The sequence below is a fragment of the Microcaecilia unicolor genome, chromosome 3 (genome assembly GCF_901765095.1).
Source record: "Microcaecilia unicolor chromosome 3, aMicUni1.1, whole genome shotgun sequence".
Lineage (NCBI taxonomy): Eukaryota > Metazoa > Chordata > Amphibia > Gymnophiona > Siphonopidae > Microcaecilia > Microcaecilia unicolor.
Genome location: NC_044033.1, coordinates 118085365 through 118112688, shown reverse-complemented (window position 1 = coordinate 118112688; position 27324 = coordinate 118085365). Strand labels below are relative to the sequence as shown.

The window sequence follows — 27324 nt, the reverse complement described above, 5'->3', positions numbered from 1 at the left end:
CGTGCTATATATCAAGCTGGATGCGTAGCTCCAAAAGGTCTTAACAAAGAAATTGAATATTTACATTTTCTCTGAAAAATCATTCCTCCATTCCTTTTCCTTTTGTTCAGGAGCTTGCGTAATGCATATGTATATTTCCACACTTTTGGTGTATATATATATTTCCATGCTTTTGGTATTATCTATTTATATTTTTACGTTACGACCAGTATCATTTCTCTATTATTTTTGCAATTTTTTCATAGTAGCATTTTTAATCTTAGTTAATGTTGTTTTTGTGTACCCAAATATCTTTTCATTTTTTCATTAAATTATATTAAATGATATTTTTTTCCTATAATGTAAATATATTTCATTCTGATTGAAGCAGCAATTATTTCCAAGGGACTACTAATTTTTATTATTATTAATTTATTTTTATTACATATTTTTAACAGTTTTTGATATCCCCTTCCTTCAATTGAGAAAGAAATTTAATGTAATACGTCCCTGGTTATTTTGAACATTTAACTAACGCTTGTTCTTACGATCTTTCTTACCTCATACCAGTTATCTAATTGAAGTTTCTCTGAAAGATTTGATACAAGTAACCAACTCATGGGTTCTTAATATTTTTAATATTATTATTTTTATTTCTTGCCGATGTTCATACATAACTTTTATTTTCACCTCTTAAGTGCCATGATTCCATCATTTCAACTTATCGTTACCTTTGAAACAAGTAATAATTGTTTAGTCCAGTGTTCCATAGTTGTATTTATTTCTACCAATTGTTTTTCTTAAGTCCTTTTCCCTTACTCTAATGACTCTTGAGTAATTTATCCAATGGTTTCTTAAATAATTGGTTGATATAATTATTACTTACCTTTTTTATTAACTTTACTAGTCGATTTAACCGTTACTAATTAATATATTTGATTGTTTTGTTGTTCATCAGTTTAAGTATTCCTGATTAATTTTTTGCTAACTTTGAAACATGTATTTATTACTTTATTACTTTAATGAGCCTTTTAAAGTCGGATCAATTTCATTCTTTTTTTGGACCCTTGAGCATTTCTTCTCATCACTTTCTAAATAACTGGGTTACCTTCTTATTACTCAGTAATTTTTATTATTTTCATTCACCAGCTTTTATAATCATCGTTTAATATAACCGTCACTCGCATGCCATTAGTCAGTATAAGTGTCAATCTTTGTTTTTGAAGCTTGGCTTATCCTATCAGCGGAATCCATGTTTCTCCGCAGCGTTATTTAGATTGAGTGTATTTTGGCGCCACTTTTTTCAATACCATTTTATATTGTATCCGTTGGTACGAGGCAACATTGTCTATTTCATGTAAGGTAAGGCATTTTTCCTTCTTGATTTTATTTATTTTATTTAGCTTATTACGACTGCCCGACACGGCATTACGAAAATTTTTAGCTAGGTGTCATGCCCCTTGTCTGTGCTAGTACCTCTGGCGCTTTTATCGTTAGGGATATATATTTATACTCATTCACATTTTACACACTAGTATCGGTGTGGATTTTGCCACCCATCTTTAAATATCCGGTTTTAATATTAATCTTTAAATATCCGGTTTTAATATTAATTTTTAGTACCTTTTGAATTTGTTGATACCAGGTTAAATTTTCTCTTTGCAAACCACTATGACCTGCTCGACACAACAGCAGCAACATATACATTTTTAAGTTTTTTACCTCGATAATTTGATAACCATATGCGCTATTTTTATTTTTTATTTTTTATTCATTCCCCTGGCGTTTTTATTGTTAAGGATGTGCGGGTTTATATATAAATATACTCATTCATATTCTATACGCTAGCACATTTTGAGATATAAGACACACCGTTTCTCATGTTGACACGCATTTTTCTTTTCTTCTTTTCGTTTTTTGAGGGGTGTGTGAGTGTATAATCCCTTTTCCTCTCTTCCTTCTTTTTTGACGGCTGGCCTTTTTTTGACGACTAGGCTTTTGATAGATTTTGTGATAAAAATTATTTGTATGTACCTCTACATAGATACTTGGACACACAAAACAAAAAACAAAAATAAATATATTATTATTAATATTAGCATTTTTAAATTTACATTTAATTTCAATTTTATGGTTCTGTATAGACGTTGGATTCATACCTTATTTTCAATCATATATTTTAATAAATATGACTTTTTCAAATATTTGTCTTATTTTTGGAATGGCTATTATTATCTTGCTTTTATTATGATAAAAGATCTTCTATGCAATAATTATTTTAACTTTTATGATATTGGTCGTTAAACGTTTTGATATAATTCATTATAATTTAAAAGTTTTGATATAATTTATCATAATGTTGTATTATTCTTCTAACATTTAATAATTTTTGTTATTTTTATTCACAAAAATTTTTATAGAGACTACATTGTATGAGCTCCTTTGTCTGTCAGTATATCCCCTGTGCAACTACTGATTGGTATGTTTATTTTATTTCATTTTATTTCGATTTTATCTCTAATCCTATTCGCATTCTTATTTTCCTTTCCATTTTTATATGTATGTATTAAGGAATTGTTGTTAGTGACTCTTCGCTATTTGCTTTTCATTTAGTACGTTTCTGCTCTTTAATGATTACATGATATCTATCACCAGTTCTTTCATTTAAACAAACCTGTTCTGTCACATATCATACACAATTATGTATTGATTTATTTCATTTTATTATATGTCTGCATTTTATATATAATATTTTTGGAAATAGGTTCTTATAATGCTAATTAAATTATGTATAGTCTATTTTTTGCTTTCTATGTGGTCCGTCTGATGGTATAGCAATAATATATGTATTGATTTAGTCAATATATCATATTTTATGTTTGAAAATCTGATTTGTATTAAGTATTACTTTTTTTTATATTAATTTTTTTTTAATATATTAATTTTTTTTTATATTAATTTTTATATTAAGGTTTATATTGGTTGTAACATATTTGATATAATTTGTTTTTATCTTTTATTTAATGTTTCATTTAATTATATATGTGTTTTGTTGTTATTATATATATTTTTTAGACCCCTGATGAAGGTTTTTTAAAAAACCGAAACACGGACCGTGTTGGGTCCTTAATAAAGTTTTTTTTGGAGCATCTTACCCCTTATCTTGGATTGGTCTCTTGAAGTTATTTTTCCACCTTTTTTTTTTGTGTTGGACTTTTGTGGAAATTTTGGACCTTTCTTGTTTTTACAGGTGGATGTGAAGCATCTGTTCACGCTTTCCAAAAATACTAGGACTAGGGGGCATGCGATGAAACTACAGTGTAGTAAATTTAAAACAAATCGGAGAAAACTTTTCTTCACCCAACACGTAATTAAACTCTGGAATTCGTTGCCGGAGAACGTGGTGAAGGCGGTTAGCTTGGCAGAGTTTAAAAAGGGGTTAGACAGTTTCCTAAAGGTCAAGTCCATAATCCGCTACTAAATGGACTTGGGAAAAATCTACAATTCCAGGAATAACATGTATAGAATGTATGTTTGGGAAGCTTGCCAGGTGCCCTTGCCCTGGATTGGCCACTGTCGTGGATAGGATGCTGAGCTCGATGGACCCTTGGTCTTTTCCCAGTGTGGCATTACTTATGTACTTATGTAACTAGTTAATTTTTATTTATAATTAGTGAGTACACACAGTGTCCAAAAATCCAATTTAACTATTCATTACTGATACAAGGAGGTATAGGGTTTTGCTTCCCAATATTTATTTAAAGCATAAGTATCTTGTTTCCTGAAGATGTTGGTGATCTTCCTTCACAGGAGCAGCAAGGGCCCCCACACAAGCAAGACTAAAACTCTGTCAAGAAACGGTTCCAGATAAGTGGCAACTGCATGATAAAGGAGTCCATAACAACATTTTGGGGACATTGCTATGAAATCCCATAGTACACATTCCAGATAAGCACAGACAAGCTAGGAATAGCTGTTGGGAAAAACAAATTGTTTACATTGAGTGTTGAATAATTAATGAATGGTTTGTGCAATTAATTATCACAGCAGTTTAGTCTAGATTGTGCACTTTAAACAACTGGAACACTTTGGTTTTAATGCATGTGTATTTTAAATCTGTTTTTTAATGTTTTTAAAGTAATTCTATTTATTATCAATATTTTTGTGCAGTAAAACTTTTAACAATTGAAAAACTGACTTGGTGTTTACTGTCTAACTGCTGAATACTGTAAAAAGTGCAAAAAACTGTTCAATACATTTAACGCTTCCTCACTTTTCTTTGTGGCACTACTAAGTGGTTAGTTATCAGGGAAACCCAACACTGTGACAAAAGTTAAATAAAACTGTAATAACATCTATCAACCACTAGGGGTATTACAGGAGCTTGGCTTTTGAGACAGACCCTCTTTCCAGGTCTCTCTCTAACTGCTTACATCAGGGAGTCCACTACCGCATCTTGTTCTGCTGAGATTTACTTTGCTGCTGGGGCAAAGTGAACTTCATATGAGTACCAGGGTGAATTTCTCTTCAGAACCTCTTCAAAATACTTTTATAAGGTGCCCTTTACTAAGCTGAGATAAATGTGGCCTGCGGTATCAGTAGCGCGGGGCTCTCCTGCACACTGAAGCTACTTTTAGCGCAGCTGTAAACTGTACAAAATTTCTATTTCCCTATTGATGGCTACACGCTAATTTCCCAATTATCACGTGGCTATTAGCGCATAAGCCCTTACCACCACCTATTTGCTAGGCGATAAGGGCTCATGTGCTGACCATGCACTAATCAGGCAGTGCATGGTGATTTACCCATTCTACCTGATTAGCGCTGGGCATGCTTACCTCCAAACATGCCCCCGCATAAAAGATAAAACCTATTTTTAGCACATGGGTAGTGCATGCCAATCCCAGAGCTGTGAGCGTGTCCCACGGTAGTGACTTTTATCACACGATAAGCACTCATTAGTGCTTACCGCTGATTAGTAAAAGGGCCCCTAAATGTCTCATATAGTAAAATGTTTAAAGATGAATGAATTTCCTGCCTTTACGCCACATTGATGCTTGGTTTTGACAATTAAAATTGAATAAAAACATAACTAATAAAGTGCAACAATCACAGTAACAGAACATCTACAAAATAAAGCATAACACTTAAAATAAATAAGCCAAGACACAACAATAACCAATATATATAAGGAGAAGAGGCATACGGGAGAAGATTTTTTAAACTTTATTTTTATTGAAATTTTAAATTTAACCATCCCCAAGTATCCACTTGTACGGCAAATTTATTAAGTAAAAAAGGAATTATTACTACTAATTTATTAAGAAATATTGCTGTACTCAAGTCCTCAATAAGAGAGGATTTGAAGTACACAGTAGAAAGGAAATAATAGTTAAATTACTTAACAATCAAAACAAAAAGCTGTGAGCACCCAGCTCTTTATCAGGAGATTTTTACTGTGGATCAACATCTACCGCTATTGGAGAAGATTCTTTCTTACTCCTCCGTTATGCCCTTAGAAGTTATAAAGGTTGATAATTGTATCGAATCATATTTATATTTATAAGATCAATATTTCACTACACATTTAGAAGGGAAACACCAAAAGAACAAAGCCCCCATTTACAGGACAGCTGGTTGCAATAAAAGAAATTGTCTCCTTTTGTGTCTCTCAACACATCAGGGTAAATTCGTACTTTATTGTTCAAAAAAAAACCTTTTCTTGATTCCTAAAATAAAGATAAGCTGAGCAACTTCAGACTCAGATGTGCTTAACAGTATAGATACATCTAAAGTTTCCATTTCTTGAAATAAATCTAATTGATGGCCAGAGCCAATTATCCTTTAAGATGGCAAATAGTTTTCACAATAGATGGAATAGTTTAAGCAGGAATATTCAATATTTCAAGTATTAAAAAGTTTTTTAGGTGAAACTGAGTCGTGAAAAATTTAAAACTCTTAGATGCTGATTTTCAAAGCACATAGATTTACAGTTACTTTGAGGTGTATTTTCAAAGCACTTAGATTTACAAAGTTACATAGAGGGGCATTTTCGATATGACGCCTAAGTTCGACTTTGGATGTTTTGCAACTCTTTTTTTTTTTCAAAAATATTGTTTTGAACAAGGTTTTGTGATTTGGACGTTTTGTTTTATGGTTCATTAAAAAAAAAAAAAGTCGAAGTGCAAAATGCACAAAATGCACGAGGAGCCAGCATTTTTAGTAGACTGGTCCCCCAGACATCCCAGTAGATAAATGGGGCACCACTGCAGTGGACTTCAAAAACTTGCTCCCAGATACACATCTCACTGTTGCTCCCTTATTTTGTCTGTTGAGCCCCCCCCCCCCCAAATCCCACTGTACACCACTACAGAAGCTCTTATAGGTGAAGGGGACACCTATAGGTGGGTGCAGTGGGTTTCTGAGAAGTATTGGCGGGCTCACAGTTTCAACCACAAATGTGACAGGTAGAGGGAGATAGGAGAGTCCCCCAAGCCATGGTGCACTGCACTGACCACTACACTACTCCAGGGACCCGGCTCTAACATCTGAGGCTGTCATAGAGGCTGGGAAGTCATATTTTTATTCACATTTTCTGGGGGGTGGGAGGCGTTCAGTGACATATTGGGGGTCACTCCTGATTCCCTCTAGTGGTCATCTGGTCATTTAGGGCACCCTTTTGTGCCTTATTTGTTATAAAAACAGGTCTAGCTCAAAGCGTCTTAGTTTTAGTCCTGGATGGTTTTGTTTTGTTCTGTAATGGTATCAGTTTATTACTGAAATATGTAGCATATTTGCTGGATTATATATACACCAATATATTTGTGTATCTTTTAAAAATATATATTTGACATGGCAGCAGAGAGAATAGTTTCATTTCAAGCCCCTCTCTCTCCATTCCTTTTTCTGGGAACTTCTGAGAGCAGGGATAGTTAATTACAAACACTTAACAAACACAAAAGAGCTTCCTCTGCCCTCCCACCTAACAAAAGATGGACTAAGGTGGGCACCTGAATAAAACAAAGAACTCAGAGGAAGCATAAACAGGACATTTGCTTGTCAAAGGTATACCTACCCCTCCCATCAGCTTCCAGACATGTGCAGAAAGGAAGGACTTGTAATGTGTATCTGCCCCAGAGACTGAACAGGACATCAAAAGACCATTTGCCAGACAGCAAGTCTCGTGATGTCATAAGACATGAGACCAACTCAGGGGTCGTGTGCAGACATGAGACCAAGATACCACAATGCTTTGCAAATGCCCAAGGGTCGTGTGGAAACCAGGAAATCAGGACAAAGATCCACATGGCATATCCTCCTGTAGCTTGCAAGGTATAAAAGCAAAAGCTGTTTCCCCAAGATTCAGATTCTCTTCAACTGCAAGCAAGACTTAGATTCTCATCAACTGCCAGCAACTCAGATTCTCTTCAGCTGCAAGCAACTCAGATCCATATACTGCAGAAGCCCTCCTGTCCTCAACATGTGCTCATCAATCAGCTGGACCACAGCATGCTTGTAACAAGGACTTGTAAGTTAACCTACCTGCTACTTTGTTCTATTTTATGCACAGATTACCTGTAAAGATCTCTTAAAACCTACCTCTCGTGTGCAATTGTATATTAAATCGACCTTTTTGAAGCTAAAAATACGGTCTCTTTGTGTTCTGAGTATATTGAAGCTATATATATTTAATTTATTGCAATTATCACCTTTGGTGATTGGTGGAGAAATTAATATCCTAAAACTTATACATACAGCACCTGCTCTTAAATTATAAACCGTAGCGAGTGCTCTCTAGAGCTATTTTCCCCAAAATAAATCATTTCTTGTAACAGTTCCATTGTGGCTGTAAAACGTCCAAGTCTTAGGGATGCCCAAATCTCCCACACACCCTGACATGCCTCCTTGTGTTTTGAACACACTTCTGACGGACTTCATAGAAAAACGTCTAAAAATTGTTTTTGAAAATATAGATTTGGACATTTTTGTGAGAAAAACGTCCAAATGCTGCTTTATGCCACTTTTTAGATGTTTTTCTCTTTCGAAAATGAGCTCCATAACCTATGGAACTTTGTAAGTCTTGGGCCCTGTTTACTAAGCCATGCTGATTTAAGCACACACTATTAGCATGCACTAACACTAGAGACACTCATAGGGATATATGGGTGTCTGTAGCAAATGCTACTGTGTCTTAGTAAACAGGGCCCTAAATGCTTTGAAAATGAGCTCCATAGTAACCTATGTAACTTTGTACGTCTATGTGCTTTGAAAATGAGCCTCTTAACTTACAGTTTCTATCAGCATTTTCCAAAGATAACAAAATAAAACATGGAAAAGAAAATAAGATGATACCTTTTTTATTGGACATAACTTAATACATTTCTTGATTAGCTTTCGAAGGTTGCCCTTCTTCGTCAGATCGGAAATAAGCAAATGTGCTAGCTGACAGTGTATATAAGTGAAAAACATTCAAGCATTGCTATGACAGTCTGACAGGGTGGGAGGATGGGGGTGGGTAGGAGGTATGCATGGGGACATCAAAGTATACCATTGGTATTCTAACAGGGTGGGTGTGGACAGGTGAGGGGAGGGTGATCAACAGAGACATACAGCTTTATGGTTTATAATGGGCTAGGAACCCCAGGTCCTTGTTAAGTCCTTTCTGTTGGGTGTTAAAATATTCAATCATTCTGACTTCAAAGGTCTTACGTTCTTCTATGACCTTTTACTGTTTATTTTGTTTTCTTGTACCTCTTCCTTATTATATACTCTGTAACAATCAGCCCAATAAGCGTAAAAAAAAATGTAAAGAAAAACAATTATCTTCTCAATTTTTGGACTGGAAAAACAGTACTTAACCCACAGATCAGCAGTATAACTAATTGCTTACTTGTTCTAGGACTGTAAAGCTCAGACTGATAACATTTTCATTTTCATCTATTGCTGCTGCCCTCGACCCCACTCCTTCTCAGGGAATATCATTCTGGTGGGCTTATACTATCCTAAAAAGGGGCAGGTTCTTCTAGTGGGCCTGCACTGGTAAAAAGCCCACTACCGGACCATGCAAAAGGTGCCTTTTGTATAGCCCTAGGCCTGGTGCTTTGGAGTAGGCTTATTTTAACAATTGTGTGGCTTCTGGATAGTTCTTGAATGGGGATTATTATGATTGATTTGATTGTTAGATGAGGATTTATGTGAATAGGTAATTGAGTGTGTTGGTTTGGAGGACGGAGGCCTTGACACTGGGGGGGGGGGGGAGCAGATCTGTTATACGGGGGAACAGACTACTACAGTCTGAAAAATGTTTACAACTGGGTGATAAGTTAAAATGTAATTTACATGAGATCAGTTTGGATAGAGCGTTTATCCCAGTGATTCACAGAAACAAGTGCTTAGCTGGTTTGAATAGTATAGGTGAGGATGATGATTTTGAATATAGGGATATGTTAGCTTACTCAGATTTTAAAAAATAGATTAAACGATTAAAGTTTCTTGGAATACCTCCGGTCTATCGTGCTTTATTTAATGTTCAACCCCTTCAGAATAAGGCTAGGATTGTCTGGGAAATGATATTTGATCGTTCATTAGCTGTCCTTTATTTAAAATGAGAAATGGTTTACTCCAGAACATGGGCCAATAGTACAGGATATTTGGCCATATGGATATTTTATGGAACATAATCCAGGTAGGGAGAAGAGCACTTGGTGGCAGGAGTGGCAGTGGCAGTAAGCCTCAAGGAGGTAATCCATTGTATTTTTTTAGATTTTGTGTCACTGCTGGAAGTACTCTTGTAGCATCTTTAGTATGCACTACAGCTCATGATTCAATCCATGCTTCTTAGATTTAAAAAACAAAACACAAAACTTTCAAGCTGATTTGGCTCAGTATGTCTGTATTATTCTTAATATAATTTTTCTGAGTGTCAGATTCCTACATGTTGGAAAGATGCTCAGATCAGGCCTCCGTTGAGGAACTCGCACCTAGATACACCTGATCCTTCACACTACCAGCCTGTATCCAATTTGCATTTCTTAATAAAGATCTTAGAGAAAGCAGTTTTACTGCAATTAACCCACTACTTAGACAAGGTTAATGCATTCTAGTTTTTCAAAATAACCAGAATGTCAATTCAGCTTTGTTATCCCTGCCTATCACATCTGTGACCTTTACATTATTGGGTACCTCACGGATCAGTTCTGGGGCCAGTTTTGTTCAGTAGTTTTATAGCACCTTTAAACCACATTGTTCAGGGTCATGTAATTAGTTCATATTACACAGATGACATCCATCTGGTCTATTATACTGAAACTTTGTCACCTGATCTATAAAAATGTGATTGCAGATTGGCTTATTAACCACAAGGTGAAGCAGAACCCACTGAAGTGCAAGGCAGTGCAGGAGATGTAGGATATCTCCTCTTTATCCCCCCTCCCCCCTTCAATGTCCCATAGACTGCTCACCCATCCCACTTAAGAATTTGATGTGAATCCAAGGTATTATCTTCAGTTGGCACTTCAGTCATGAATTATGAAGAGAACCTGTTTCTCTTATTTATTAAATTGGGTAAGAAAGCAAGAAGGAACCAAGACCGAGCTCATCGTCTTTCCACCAAAACCCATGTCTCCTCTTCCTCTACTTTCTATCTCAGTTGATAACACCCTCATCCTCCCCGTCTCATCTGCCCGCAACCTCTTTAACATTGCTTTTGACTCGTAACCACTTGTAACCACTCGCCTCCACCTACCCTCCTCTCTTCCTTCCCGTTCACGTTAATTGATTTGATTTGCTTACTTTATTTATTTTTTGTCTATTAGATTGTAAGCTCTTGAGCAGGGACTGTCTTCTATGTTTGTGCAGCGCTGCGTATGCCTTGTAGAGCTATAGAAATGCTAAATAGTAGTAGTAGTAACCTCGGAGTCATCTTCGACTCCTCCCTCTCCTCGGCACACATCCAGCAGATAGCCAAGACCTGCCGCTTCTTCCTCTTTAACATCAGCAAAATTTGCCCTTTCCTGTCTGAACACACCACCCGAACTCTCATCCACACTCTCATTACCTCTCGCCTTGAATACTGCAACTTACTCCTCACCGCCATCTATCCCCCCTTCAATCTGTTCAGAACTCTGCTGCACGTCTCATATTCCGCCAGAACCGATATACTCATATCACCCCTCTCCTCAGGTCACTTCACTGGCTTCCAATCAGATACCGATTTCAATTCAAGCTTCTCCTTCTTACCTACAAATGCACTCAGTCTGCTGCCCCTCACTACCTTTCTACCCTCATCTCCCCTTACGTTCCCGCCCGTAACCTCCGTTCACAGGACAAATCCCTCCTCTCTGTACCCTTCTCCACCACCGCCAACTCCAGGCTCCGCTCATTCTGCCTCGCCTCACCCTATGCTTGGAACAACCTTCCTGAGCCCTTACGCCAAGCCCCCTCCCTGCCCATCTTCAAGTCTTTGCTTAAAACCCACCTCTTCAATGCTGCATTCGGCACCTAACTCTTACCGTTCAGTAAATCCAGACTGCCCCAATTTGACCGCCCCTATCGGACTGACCGTTCACTTGTCTCTTAGATTGTAAGCTCTTTGAGCAGGGACCGTCCCTCTATGTTTAAATTGTACAGCACTGCGTAACCCTTGTAGCGCTTTAGAAATGTTTAGTAGTAGTAGTAGGAACCAGTTTATTAGATCCAACATGGAACAGAAGAAAGAAGCCGACCTTATGAAGAAAAACAGTTCATTTATTGGTTGTCCAAAGTTCCCAGGATTCACAAACCAATGCCCAACATGGCCATGTTTCACCAGAAGTGCAGACTGCGTTAGGGGCAATGAAAACCAGCTGTTTTGAAACTAAACTTTACCAGTGCTGATTATAAATGTGTCTGTTCCTGGATCCATTTGAAACGGTTATAATCAGCACTGGTGAAGTGTAGTTTTACAAACACAACAAAAATGATCCACTATATAGGCAAACAGGTACAAATCAAGGTAAGGTATACACAAAAAGTAGCACATATGAGTTTATCTTGTTGGGCAGATTGGATGGACCGTGCAGGTCTTTTTCTGCCGTCATCTACTATGTTACTATGAGGCTCATTTTCAAAGCACTTAGCCTCCCAAAGTTCCATAGAAACCTATGGAACTTAGCCTCCCAAAGTGCTTTGAAAATATGCCTCTATGTAATATTCTTCATTTTCACAGATACTTGTTTGCCTCGGTAGTGGGTCATTTTTGTTGTTTTTGAGATTATTGCTGCAATTGATTCCACATCCACATTACATTGTTGACTTTGCAGAAGTTTAGTTTTACACCAGCTAGTTTCTGTTGCCCCTGATGCAGCCTGTACTTCTGGCAAAACATGACCACGTCAGGCATTGGTTTGTGAATACTGCAAGCTTTGAACAACCAATTAATGAACTGTTTTTTCTTCACAAGGTCTGCTTCATTCTTCTGTTCCATATTCAATGCTGGGGCCAAGTTTGAGCATCAGAATTGAATATTCAGCTGCTGACCTGGAAGTCATGCGAGTGCTGGCACCCGCGTAGCTAAACGGACAAAGATAGGACTGCCTTCTGCATTGTCCTCTCTGCCCACTTAGCTATGCAGGGATTGGCACTGAATATGGCCGGTGCCTGTAGACTCTGCCCAAGAAATGCTCAGGAACTAACCGCACAGTGTCATGGCAATGAGAAGGGATATTCAGCAGTACTGTGCGAATAAGTGCCGCTAAATATCTGGGAAGCCCTAGGTTTATGATTCTTTATGTTGCTTCATTACTGTTGGAATTTTAATCGCTGACCTGGTTTTACTCTAGATTTAGTGTGATAATAAAGATATATTTCTGCAATCAAAAGAATAGCTAGCAGTGGGGGAGGGGAAGACATTTGTAGGGTTGAAAGCAACAGTATCATGGTGGTATGTTTCAAGATTGCACCATATAACTGCCTATCTGAAGTTGGCAAGGTGGCAGGTTGCCAACTGCCCAGTTTATAATGCCAGTGTTTAATCATGATGAAATGGAACCTGTGCTGAGCGCTAGATACAACTCTGGTCACCTTGTTGGGCAGACTGGATGGGCCATGCAGGTCTTTATCAACCAACATTTACTGTATTACTATGAATCGAGGGTTTGTTCATATCACAGATTTGCCAGTCTTTTCTCTAGTGAGCTATCATCTGCAGTGATCATATTTTGGGGGGGGGGGGGGGGGGGTTCTGATTTGAATGAACACAAAATAGCATTTTATATCTCATGAATACTCCAGATGGTGAAATATGCCAAGAATAAGCTGTGAACAATTTGTATTGTATTCTGTTAAACAAGGAAATAACTCTTGTTAACTTTTGCTCTGTGTAATGGGGCAGTACCAAAGCGCTGAGAGAACTGATCTGATTTTGTGTGTGAGAGAGCTATAAAGCAATGCAAAGAGTTGAGTACCTTAAATGTTTGCCTGTTGTACTTGGCTTAATGTTACCAGTCTTTTCTCAAACTTAGCAGTATTAATAGTTACTTTTCCCAGAACTTCGAAGTAATTTGCAGTTGCAAAAAGCTTGTCAAGATGTTTAAGAAAAAAAACATTCTCTTTTAAGAAGGCATTTTCTAAAATATAGTTGAAGCTAAAATGTTGTAAGGTAGGTCTTTTACTACTTTAGCTGGTGGGTGGATAAGTAATTTTGCATATATGCTTTTCACTCTATGCAAAAACACTTTAAAAAATAAAATAAAATGGAAGGTAATTGAAGCATCTTCAAGGAAATATGAACTGTGAATGTCTAAAGCATGTGTGAAAATCATAAGCATTTAAGTATTACAAAAGTTACTAAAATTCTTTAGTTGAAGTCCATAAATGGAGCCAATGAAAATATAGGTTTTGCTTTCTGTAATCATCCATTTAGGTTCAATTATTACTTAGAAACACATGTACAACTAGTAAAAAAGGCCCGTTTCTGACACAAATGAAACGGGCGCTAGCAAGGTTTTCCTCGGAGTGTGTATGTTTGGGAGAGTGTATGTGAGAGTGGCTGTTTGAGAGTCAGAGTGAAAGTGTGAGTGTGTGTGTGTGAGAGAGAGAGTGAGTCTGGGTGTGAGTGTGTTTGTGAGAGAGTGTGTGTGTGAGAATGAGAGTGTGTGCAAGTGTGTATGTGAGACACAGTGTGAGAGAGAGTGTGTGTGTGTGGGCGAGAGAGAGAGTGTGTGTGAGACACAGATTCTCTGTGAGAGTGAGTGTATGAGACCAAGCGAGTGTGTGAGTGACTGTGTGGCACATAGAGAGTGAATGTGATACAGTGTGAGACAGAGTGTGTGAGAGTGAGAGTCAGAAAGACATTGTATATGAGAGAGAGAGTGTGAGCCCTGCCCTCCCAATCCATGCCCATCTGTCCCCTGCCCTCTCCATTCATCCTTTTCCAGCAATTCCCCTCTCTCCCTGAGCCCTGCCCTCCCAATCCATGCCCATCCATGCTCCTGTCACCTGTCCCCTCCATTCATCCCTATCCAGCAATTCCCCTCTCTCCCTGAGCCCTGCCCTGCAATCCATATCCATCCATGCCCATCGGTCCCCTCCATTCATCCCTATCCAGCAATTCCCCTCTCCCCTATCCCTGCCCTCCCAATCCATGCCCATCCATGCTCCTCTGTCACCTGCCCCCTCCATTCATCCCTATCCAGCAATTCCCCTCTCTCCCTGAGCCCTGTCCTGCAATCCATATCCATCCATGCCCATCTGTCCCCTCCATTCATCCCTATCCAGCAATTCCCCTCTCTCCCTGAGCCCTGCCCTCCCAATCCATGCCCATCCATGCTCCTCTGTCCCCTGCCCCCTCCATTCATCCCTTTACAGCAATTCCCCTCTCTCCCTGAGCCCTGCCCTCCCAATCCATGCCCATCCATGCTCCTCTGTCACCTGCCCCTCCATTCATCCCTATCCAGTAATTCCCCTCTCTGCCTGAGCCCTGCAATCCATATCCATCCATGCCCATCTGTCCCCTCCATTCATCCCTATCCAGCAATTCCCCTCTCTCCCTGAGCCCTGCCCTCCCAATCCATGCCCATCCATGCTCCTCTGTCCCCTGCCGCCTCCATTCAACCTTTTCCAGCAAGTCCCCTCTCTCCCTTCCATGACCCCCCTCGCATCCATGCTCCTCTCTCTCCCATGTCCCAGCCTGGCCCGCCCTCTTCTCCCCCCCCCCTTCTCATCCATGCCCCCCCCCCCTTCGCATCCATGCTGTCGTTTCTCCCCTGCCCTCCCGCTCCCATTGTTCAACTTTATTGGCCACCCTCTTCTCTCCCCCCCAACTTCCTTTTTTTTTTTTCTTCTTTTTAAATTTACCTCCGTGGCGGTTCCGGCAGCGCAACGTCAGGAAAGGAGGCGGCGTTGAGGGTGCGTTTTATTATATTAGATGTGCACTTTTGTTCTGCATCCTCTGTTTTAGAGGAGTTTGATTTTCATGGATGATAATTTTAAAATACTTGGAAAAGACAAAAGCATTCATGTAATATTTAACATCTAATGGGTAAACATGGAAATATATAGGGTTCATTTTTATGATTCCAGCATGGGTACTTTTTACCTATAGACCTTGTACCAATGTTCCAAATGAAAGTATGCCTTTACTTCCATTTGAAAAATTCCTTGAGAACCCCCCCATCCCCAACACATGTGCCTCCTTTTGCTTTAAATACTTTCTCACCCAATTAACGCACATACTTTTAAAAATACAAATGAATACAAATTATTTTAGTCCTCAGCTCAGGGAATGCCTTCATAAAATGCAGATTAGAGTAACTACGTGTATTGTGCATTTACTCGCACCCAGGGAAAGCACATTTTAACAAGCTTATGTCTATGTATGGATTGTTTAAACTTGCAGGAATAGCTTTGCAAATTCCCCTCTCGGAGGGGGAGGAGGTAGGTTTTCAATACCATTTCCATGGGTAAAACCAGCCCTGTACCCATGGGAATAGGGTGTTTGTGTGTTTAGCCCATTGTTTATTTGTTTATTTATTTATTTATTCATTCGTCACCTTTATACCCCACATTAGCCAGAAATAGACTCAAGTTCAGTGTGGCTTACAAACAAAAAATAGTGAATAAAACATAATAATGTACAGAATATAACACAAATTACAATAACTTCAAGAAGCAAATTAATGTGCAGTAAGTAACCAGGGATTTAGACTATCTCAAGGACAAACAATTAATTAAGGGTGGATAGGTGAGAGCATAATTAGGCAGGACTAGATGGGAAACGAGATTAAGAAAAGGGTATGGGTAAAATTCAAATAGAGTTCTTTGTATTCAGAAAGGCCAGACTGAAGAATTTTGTTTTTAGAAGACTTATAAAAGTTAGATAATCATCTGCAAACTTGATTGATTTAGGAAGAGAATTCCAAATTTTGGTGCCTTGATAGGAGAAATTAGCAGAGTGAATTGTTTTTATATATTACATTCTTACAGATAGGGCAAGATATTCTCTAGATGATGAAACAGCATTATGAGGGGGTAATTCATTAAGATTATTCCTATATGATGGAGCTTGACCAAACAGGATTTGGTGAATTGAAACATATAATTTGAAAGATGATATATCTCTTATTGGTAACCAGTGTAGCTCAGATAAAAGAGGGAGTGGCTTTGACAAAGCGAGGAGATCTACATATAATATGAGCAGCAGCAGCATCTTGAGCTGTATGTAATTTTTTTGAGAAGACCACCTTTAAGTCCAGCATAGATGGAATTGCAGTAGTCGAACTTGGTGAGGACAAGGGATTGAACCAAAGTACGAAAGACAGATTTAGAGAAAATGGCCTCAATCTCTTTAGCTTCCAAAGTGAGTGAAAGACTCTCGAGGTCAACTTATAGACTTGGTTTTCAAGGGTGAGGAAATGATCTATTGTGACTCCCTAAGATTTCTGGGCTAGAATGGAACATTGGTCTGATCCAGTTGGCTATTCTTAGGTTCTTATGAAAAGTAGGCACCTCGCAGGGTGAAGTGATTGTTTACACTTTCAAACAACAACAAAACCAGGGGACACAAGATGAAGCTAGAATATGGTAGATTTAAAACAAATAGGAGAAAGTTTTTCTTTACTCAGCGTGTAGTTAGACTCTGGAACTCGTTGCCGGAGAATGTAGTGACAGCAGCTGGCCTTACGGAATTTAAAGAGGGTTTGGACTGATTCCTGAGGTAAAAGTCCATTGAACATTATTAATTTTTTTTTTTTTTTTTTTTTGGGGGGGGGGGGGGGGTTGCCGGGTTTTTGAAGCCTGGATTGGCCGCTGTCGGAGACAGGATGCTGGGCTTGATGGACCCTTGGTCTTTCCCAGTATAGCGGTGCTTATGTACTTATGTACTTTCCTTTACAGCAGGTTCCATATCCCGCACCTTTAGTAGGGTGTCTTATTACAGAGTTATCCTGGTAGAAATTTTTAAATGTGTAATTTCTGGAAATGTAGTTTCATTTCAGTTTTTTACTTTTGTAGATAAAACTATCCGATTTTGGGTTTTGTGCACAAGTTTCAAAGGAGGTCCCGAAGAGGAAGTCCTTAGTTGGAACACCGTACTGGATGGCGCCTGAAGTTATCTCAAGACTTCCATATGGAACAGAGGTAAGGCGAGCAAACAGGTCTTCGTAACCCACAGCATTATTTCTAGAATGCAACAGGTATTTGCACGGAATTGAAAATTTTAAAATCTGCAATCCTTGGCAGATTACAATAAAACATACAAAATAAAACACAGACTGTTGTTTGACCTACATCCTTTTAATGTGCTGTTGTCTAATTCAGTCACGTTCCATTTCAAATGCCCTCTGAAATAAAATAGTTCCAAATTCCTTATAGATCTAAAAGAGGAAGACAACGTATTCCAGATTTTTGGGCCAGCAATATAAAATGTCATTTCTATATTCAACTAAATGAATTGAACGAAAGGAAGGGGCATTTAGCAGATCACAAGGATGTTGATGACCAATGTAAATGTAAAATTGAAGAAACTACAGGTGGAACCCGGTTACAGTATAATATTCAAATGCAAACAAAGATTTTGGGGGCAAAAAAATGTCCCAAAATGAAAGTCTTGGTTTATATTTGAATCTCGTGTTTCACCCGTCCCCGTCCCCCCCCCCAGTCCCTGCAGTTACTGACATTTTTTGCACAGATACTCAAGGCTGTACGCCGGCCTAGCACATAACTTTTGTCGGCGACAGCCAGAGGAGGTAGACTTGCAAGTAAAAGCCAGTAACCTTGGGGGGGGGGCGTCAGGAGTGGAGCAAGAAATGCCAGTAACCGCAGGGGGTGACACAGGAAATGCCAGTAACTGCGAGGAGTGGAGTGGGGTGTGGAGTAAGAAATATCCTTCATCAGGGGTGGGGAAAGTTAAACCCACCTGTTTTATATTCGAGTTAAGTTTTTCCCCTTTTTCGGGGAGAAAACTGTTATCTTGGTTTATACTTGAATAGGTTTATATTCCAGTATATACAGTAGTTAAAAGTTTGAAAACCAGCAATAAAATGTTACATAGTCAAACAAGGTAAATTTATGAACCATTTCCACACATAATACACTGATTTACTTACATAAATGGGTTCTTATGACATTAACTTGCTTCTGAAATTAGACATGGTCAAGCCGGTGAGTGTAGTACATAAGCATTCTGAGGGGTGGAGTTTGGGCAGGGTGGCATCATGATTTATGCACATGCCCCCTGGATTCTATATAGCGCGCCTAGCGTTACGCACTGAAATACAAGCGGATTCTATAACAGGCAGGCAAAAAGGGGCATTGATATGGGCGTTTTGTGGGTGTTCTAAATTTTCTGATGTAGTTATAGAATATGGCGCAACGTTCCTAAATCTATGCGCTGGGATTTACACCATGTTTTCGTTGGTGTAAATAGCCGGCATAGTTTTAGGTGCTGGGATTTCAACTAAGCGTATTCCATATACTGTGCCTAAATCTAGGCGCCAATTATAGAATACGCTTAGGCGGAAATGTTTTCCACGTGGATTTTTTAGGCACCTTATCTAGAATCTCCCCCACATCTCATAAGATAAGCATGATCATACATACTGCACACACATACATTTACACCTACTCTTGAACAACTGTAATGTCTATGCCTCTAGTCTAGGTGTGATTTCTACAGAATTTGTATTGTTACATTTATAAAATAAGCAAAAAAAATAAGTGCCTTCCTACCCTATTAACCTAGGTGTCCTGTTTGCAGAATTAACCTCATAGTGAATTTGATCAAATTTGAATTACGCGTACTGTGTACTTTGTCTCTCTGCCTAAAAAGCTCACCTCATCTGCCTACATTTTTAATTGTTTTAATGAAGTTTCTTATGTATTAGCAAATGCAAATGATTTTATTTCGGTGGCTGAACTTTTCAGATGTTTTGGTAAGTTGTAGGTTAATATTCCATCTCTGCGGTCGGTGTGTCATTTAAATGCCAGCTGCAGCATTTGAAGTTATACCTGAATTCTCAGCGCCAGCTGCTATGCAGATATCAGTGCTAAATATCTGAGTATGACGGGCAGAGCCTCAATTATCCAGATGGCAGTGATATTCAGCATGGTTACCCCCCAGAAAAGAGCTGGTGTTAGACATTCAGGGGCCCAGGGCAGAAATTGGGGAGGAGGCCAGAAAGCTAGTCTTTTGTCCATGCCTCCTTCAACTTGAGGCAGGTTTGGGGCCCCCTAAGGTATGAGGGCCCAGGGCAATTGCCCTGTTTGCCACCCCCTAACATTGGCTCTGCCTATGCGAATCATCTGGATAACTTAGAACAGTGGGTTTTTGTTGGGGGGGGGGGGGGGTTGGTTGTTTTGTTTTTTGCTGTTTTTTGTTGTCATGAATTATCTGACCAGTGATTTAGATACCAGTGCAGAATAGTGCTGATGTCCGAGTAACTCCTAGCTTTCACCCGGCTCTACTTCTGGAATGTCTGACACTATCTGGATAGCATCAAGCCAGTCTGCAGAGATTTTAAGGACTGTGGGGAATATCTAGTTAATGCCACTGAAAATCCAGGTATAAAAAGTTGCTTCCCAGATGAGCACCCCTGAATATCAGGGCAGATAGTCCCTGCTGCTCACGTGTGTGTGATCGATTTTCAGCAACAGAGTTTCAGGAATATCTTCTCCTTCTCTCACAGGTAGATATCTGGTCACTTGGAATCATGGTAATAGAAATGATTGATGGAGAGCCCCCGTACTTCAATGAGCCACCACTGCAAGCGATGCGCAGAATCCGAGACAATTTGCCTCCAAGAGTAAAGGACATACACAAGGTTAGATTGCCTATAACAGTGTTTCCCAAGTCGGTCCTGGAGTAACCCTTTGCCAGTCAGGTTTTCAGGATGTTCACAATGAATATGCATGAAAGAGATTTGCATATAATGGAGGCAGTGTATGCAAATTGATTTCATGCATATTCATTGTGGATATCCTGAAAACCTGACTGGCAAGGGGGTACTCCAGGACTGATTTGAGAAACACTGGCCTATAACATACTCGCATACAAGGTGCCAAGTACTAGAAACGTCTTGCAATATGTTGTCAACCACGGACTGCCCTGCCACAACAGTCAGAGGGGATGTTCAGTAGCACCGAGCAGTTAATAGCTGGGAAGAGCTCACTGATCAGGTGTTAAGCAGTCAAGGGACTCTGAAATGGTGGAGAAGGGAGTGGCCTATTAGAGCAATAAGCTGGGAACCTCCATTGCTGTAAGCCTCTTGGGCAGGGACATGTTAGAGGCACTTTTATAACTGGGCACCACCAGGGTAATAATCAGCCCACAGCAGTAAGTGTCTTGCAAGCTGCTTCCAGCCACAGGCTGACCTGACCCTAGATATTCAATGCCAGGGCATTCGCAGCTCCTGGCATTGAATATTCAGATGGTGTGCTGATCTGGAAGCTAACTGGGTACTAGCCGATATTGAGACTGGTGCCCGGTTAGCTAGGTGGATAAAGTTAGGACTGCTGTTTTGCTGTCCTGACTATGTGTTTACTTAGCCAGTGAGCAGACTTAGTTTCATCTGCTCTTAACCTATTATAGGTTAGGAGCAGGATATCTTATTGAATAGGGTTCTGTTCAAAATTGAGCTCCTTATGTAAATAGAAATCTCAGTAAGTATAACATATACAAAACATTTTTTTTTTTAAATATCATTAGTGCTTAGAGTGATCTTGTGATACCCAACAGGAGAAAACAAGATAATAACATCACCGCACCATAAAATATGAATCTGGTCAGTCATTTTCTCAGCCACAGTTGATACTCAATACAGTGTCCAATCACTGCTTTTTAAAGCAAATTAAAATTGTCATATTCACACTTATCTGAGTGCAGATGTTCAAGGTTCTGTAACTCAAATCTCCACTTCCATGCTGGGTCTGCCAAATGCTTGTGAACCGTGTCAGTGCAGATAAAATGATTTTCAACATCAAAACTCTTGCTCCTAACCTAGCCAATTGAGGGGTGGCCAGCTAGCAGAAATATTCAGCGTTACTACCCAGTTAAGTGCTGCTGAATATCTGTGGCCAGCTAGCTCAGTGGGGTTTATCTAGGCAGGAGCTAGTTCAACCTTTTTGAATATCTACCCCCATATTACCACAGGTAAGAACACTAATGCAAACCCACATCAACACACCTGAATGTAGGCATGAACATTTGTGACAGATCTATGGCTTGAATAAATGTTAGCATCTAAATCAGTGTTTTTCAACCGGTGTGCCGTGGCTGCTCCCCAAATGTACCGCAGGGATGCCATAGGAATCCCCTACAGTCTCATTCAGCTGCCCTCACATGCATTTGGAGACCAGTCCTCTCCCCATGGTCTACCATTTCTCTCACTTTCCCTGGTCCATTATATTGCCCCCTCTCCTCCATATCCATGATCAGCACCTCTCCCCTCAATGTCACACTGCCCCCACCCCATCCTACCTTCGAACTCATGGATAAGGTCCCCCGAATCATTCCTTCTCCAGCGCCCCACTCCGATACTACTCTCCCTCAACTGCATTCCACTCTGCCGGCAAAAACAGGAAATTGCATCAGGTGGGGGGGGGGGGGGGAGACGCTGGAGAAGAGAAACTGCAGGGCCTGTCGCAGGCGACTCAAAGACAAATTCAAAGGTGGGATGCATAGTTGGGGAGTTTGAGAATGAGGGAGAGAAGCTAGACTGGGACTGGGAGAGTATGACAATCAGGGAAAGGTGCTGGACTGGGACTGTGGGTTTCAGAATGAGGGGAAATGCTGGGACTTGGGAGAGTGTGAGAATGAGGGAGAGCAGTTCTGCAAGAGGTCAAGGAGGGAGAGCAGTGCTGCATTGGGGGGGGGGGGTGGCAAGGAGAGAGAGATGCAGCACTGCTCTCCCTCATTCTCACACCTCCTGGGGGGGCAAGGAGGGAGTGCGGTGCTGATCAGGGAGGGCAGTTAGAGAAGAGAGAGATTCAATGACGTGAGGAAGACAGGGGGCACAGAGAGGGAAAGAGGTGCTGGACTTGGGGGGTGGGGGAGGAGAGAGGTGTCAGGACCTGTGGTGAAAGAAAGAGAGGAAAATGAGTGAAATGTTGTCTATAAGGGGAAAGAAAGAGGGGAGACATGCTACAGGGGGGAGACAGGCTGAACATAAAGGGGAGGGGAGAGGGGAGATAGGCTGAACATAAAGGGGAGGGGAGAGGGGGAGACATGCCGCACATAAAAGGGAAGAGGGGAGACATGCCGCACGTAGGGAAAGGGAATAGGGGGAGACATGACGCACAGGAAGGGAAAGGAAGACAGGCTGCACATGAAGGGAAGAAAGGAGACAGGCTGCACATGAAGGGAAGAGAGATGGAAAACTAGATAGATTTGAGAAGGAGGCAGAGAAATTGAAGAAAGCTTGAACCTAAAAGATCAGTGTCAAACAGACATGGGGCAGAAGGTGAGAAAAGGAATAGCAAATGGAAGGAGGCCCTGGAAACAGAGTTAAGAGCACATACAGAGGAAAGCAGAAGTAAAGACTGGGAACAAGATAATTGGAATAATGAAATCACCAGACTACAAAGGTAGGAAAATGATTTTATTTTCAGTTTAGTGATTTGAATTATGTTGTGTTGAGAATTTAAACCTGTTGGCTTTATTTTGCACTGTACAGGAGGACATGCATTTCTTTCTACTTCTCTGGGGTCTCTGCTTTCGGTTTGTCTGCATGTTTTTTGTTGTTCCCTATTTTGTATCAGGTGAGAGTCATGTTCTGCATCTGCAACTGAGGTGAAGGATTCTGCTGGCATGTGGTGTCTGTGTAGGAATCTGTAACAGTCAGTCTTGTTCCACTTTCCCAGTAGCAGATATATTGGTGCTGTAATGTATTTTAGTAGCATAATTAACTGGAATAACTACTTCTGAAGGTTACAGGTATGGGTGTAGATGAAGGCATGGGATGGGATGGGTGGATATGGGTTAGATACCAGTGGTGTGCCTTGACAATGTTTGCACCTTGTAAGTGTGCCACGAGATGAAAAGGTTGAAATTCACTGATCTAAATGTAACATCTACACTTTCAGCTTACAATATCCTATCAGCTGTCTGCCTAAATGTTGGCCCCACCTTTCTTCTGCCCATACCTCTCTCTTCTCAACACCCCTCTAACAATTATGCTCTATGCCATCTAAGCACATAGGGATAGAATGGGACTTGGGCCATGATACTGCCATTTACATGTGGATGGCAATATTGTATAAATTTATGTGCGTAGAAGGCACTCAAATTTAGGCAACCAGTAAGAGAATGAGGGGGGATTGTGGCTGAATACTTATCACATCTATACAGTGCTGCTTATATTCAGTACTGTTGTAAAAAAAATAAGTATTACTAACCTCCCTATGAAACATATAGGACCCTATAATGAAAAAAAAATCATTTTTAAACAAGAAGATAAAATGAGTATTTCATGATGCCTGTGTCCTTTTTTGGTACACACATTTCACATAGCTGTGACAACAGTATAATGCAATGATCTGTAAAATAAGAGCATCATTAAAGGTTAGAAATTGTTTTTCTGTAGGAAACTAGGCAAGTCATGGAATCAGCTGGTGACCACAAGCACCAACCAGTTGCAAGACAGGTTAAAAAATGCTCGGTGTCAACCAATGGCAGGTTATCTTTTAAAATACTTAATGACATCATTATCATTTGTCCTGACCACCCTGGGATTTTTAGTAAATTAAACTGGCTTCCTTCCCTCTAGGTCAGGGGTTCCTAACCCAATCCTCAGGACACACCCAGTCAATCTGCGTTTCAGGATAGCCATAGTGAATATAAGATAGATTTGAATGCACAGGCTCCATGGTATACAGATCGTCTCATGCATATTCCCTGCAGATATCCTGAAAACCTGATTGACCAACTGGGTCCTGAAAATTGTATTGAGGACTACTGTTCAAGGAAAACAGATGCTTAGCATCCCCCTTTTTGTTGAATATCAAGATTACAGGAAAGTGTAAATTGGGGGTTCCTGGGCGTTTTTCTATCAGACACAAATATGAATAAAATTTATGACTGGTAAAAGCAGTTGGCTTAGCTGGGTTTAAGAAAGGTTTATTACAAAAAATAATACACCGGTCCACCCATTGGCAATTAACTTAAGCAAATGACAAAACAGCTATCAGGAAACCAAAGAAAGATTTTTTAATTTTTAATAAGGACCAGAATAAATTGTCCCACTCAAACTTCATTAAGACATCAAACACTTAAACTTGAACAATATAAAGGTTAGATAAGCAGATAAATTTGCTGCCATATCTTTTCTGAGAGTTGACTAATGATCCATATATCATCTTATATATTATTCTTTATATATTTCAAGTTTAAGTGATTGACGTCTTAGTGGGAAAATTTGTTCTGGTCCTTATAGATTTTTTTTTTTAACTGTCTTTGGTTTCCTGATAGCTGCTTTTTCATCTGCTTAAAGAAACGGTTTAGACAAGATCCTGGAGGAAACGTCCATAAACCATTATTAAGGTAGACCTGGGGAAAGCCACTGCTTATCCGTAGCATGGAATCTTGCAACTTTTTGGAACATACTTGTACCCTGGAATAGCCACGGTTAGAAATGGGACATTGGCTGGATGGACTTTGGTCTGAGCCTGTATGTTCTTACGTTTTAATTTCAACTTACTACCAATTTCGGATGGCCCTGAGCAATTCCTATGGGCTTCCTCTTATTTGCCACACGGGAATCGCTAGTGCAGCTTTGTAAAAGATGCCCTTAGGGTTCTTTTTCTTCCAGGCTTATTTATTGTCTGGTGGATCTTTCATTGTAAGTTCACTCTCAAAACAGTCTATATATGTACATTTTTAATGTAAAATCCAACATCATCTTCATGTATAAAATACATATTTTTTTCAAAAAACAATTTTTTTTATTTATATTAAAAAATGCTATGAAAATCCTCCCTTTGAAACAGCAACATAAACCCTGCAAGTTTCCTTTATAAAATAAGTGTATGTGAATTTTTATATATGCCCTATTATAAAATGACCCCGATATGATTAAAGATAGAAAACAAGTATTCCCCCTCCCCAGCAAAATAAACACGATTGGGGGAAGCAAAAGGTTCCTGTGTTGCATAGATTCCTTTTGCATTCATTTGGTAATCAAGTTCTGTTCTGCCTCATTTTTGATTCTTCTTAGCTTTAGACTTTCTTGTCTTTATTCTTGAAACGCATTTATTATACAAAAACCTGTAAGAGTGAGTTCAGTTTTGCTTGCATTGTTCATGATTTCAGTGTAAAATTACAGGTTTCTTCACTGCTGCGGGGGTTCTTGGACTCCATGCTGGTAAGGGAGCCCTCACAGAGAGCGACAGCACAGGAACTCTTAAGACATCCCTTCTTGAAGCTGTCGGGTCCTCCTCCCTGTATTGTGCCACTCATGAGACAGCACAGGCACCGCTGAATCCAGAGAGCTTTCTGCTACAGCCCTGTACACAAAGAGGATTAGCCAGGGATTAGAAGACTGTTAAGAAATCAAATGGAAAAAGTCCAAAACAGACCTTTATTCCCCCAAGAACATGCATTGCGAAAATGAGAGCCACTGTCTTGTTGAGCACAACTTTTCTAGCTGGATAAATTTTCAGCTTTGTCCATCAAATGGAAAAATTTTATATGATCTGCTAAAATTATATAGAACAGCACATCCAGGACCCATTCCTAGGATTTTACTCAAAAGGAAATTACTTTGAATTTCTATTTAAAACATACTTTTTTTGTTCCAAAAAGCACTTTCGTTCTCAATTGTAGTAGTGTATTGTATTTTGAAATGAATTTGTAATTTTATGTAAAATACTTTTGATAATTTGAAGTACTTTGATGTTATGTAACTATTGTGATAGTCGAAAGTAATGGATGTTGTTTGACAAGATTTTGAACTCTTTCCTACATTTTCTAATCCCTTTTAAAAACAAACTTTAAATACTTAGGATTTTCCCTCCTCGCTGCCATCAATTTCTACTACTGGACCTTAAAATACATGTCTCTGTTTTACTGGTATTTAATACCAAGACGGTTGGTGGGGAGACTGCTATTTCACATCTGTTTTCACCTCAAACTATGGTGCCAATCACTGAAAAATGAAAAAAAAAATAAATCAAAACAAAGCTGGGTTTGGGTTTTCTGTCCATAATGACCATTAAGATTAGATACACCATTGCGGAAAAGATGATGGTGTAGATATGCAGCCCATGGCAGTGAGTGGTTTTTAAGCCGCTTACAGCCATGAACTGAATTAACCCCAGATATTCAATGCTGGGTCATTTCTGGCTTCCGACATTGACTATCTAGGTTTGTGCACTCACCCAGAAATAAACCGAGCACCAGCCGCTATTCAGACCAGTGTGAAAGAAAGTTAGGCCAGCCTTTTTGCTGACCTAACTTTATCCACTTAGCCAACTAGTAGACTGAATATTTCTGCTAACTGCATAAGTGTTGGCTCTGGCTAGGCTCCCCCCAGCAATACCTGGACAGTCAGAGGCAATATTCAGCAGCAGTAACTTCTTAAGGAATCCTTTTACTAAGCCACACTAAAAAATGGTCAGCGCTGCCGTGGCTTTTAGCATAGCAGTAAAATGGCTGCACTTGGATTCTTTTTTTTTTTTGTAATGGCCACACACTGGTTTCTCCACTAGCACGTGGCCATTACTGTCAGGAGCCCTTACCTCCACCTATTTAGGAGGCGATAAGGAATCCCGTGCTAATTGGGTAGCATGCAGTAATGTGCCAGCGCTACCTGATTAGCACAGGCATGTCTACTCTCTGCCTCCAGACAGACCTCCTGCGCTGGAAAATAAATATATTTT

At 39.6% G+C, this 27324-nt stretch overlaps 1 protein-coding gene across 2 annotated transcripts in view; it reads left to right on the top strand.

Annotated features, from left to right (window-relative positions):
- PAK5 (p21 (RAC1) activated kinase 5) overlaps window positions 1-27078 on the top strand; it is a 141109-nt gene extending 114031 nt beyond the window's left edge. The window contains exons 6-8 of one of the 2 annotated variants that reach the window (XM_030196323.1): window positions 17467-17592; window positions 20139-20273; window positions 25770-27078. In XM_030196323.1, coding sequence (XP_030052183.1) covers window positions 17467-17592; window positions 20139-20273; window positions 25770-25925 — 417 coding nt within the window. In that variant the 3' untranslated portion in view covers window positions 25926-27078. Of the gene's footprint in view, window positions 1-3789; window positions 3874-17466; window positions 17593-20138; window positions 20274-25769 lie in introns of those variants that run through there. The other variant, XM_030196322.1, reaches the window with a different exon arrangement.
- Window positions 27079-27324: the final 246 nt, after the last annotated feature.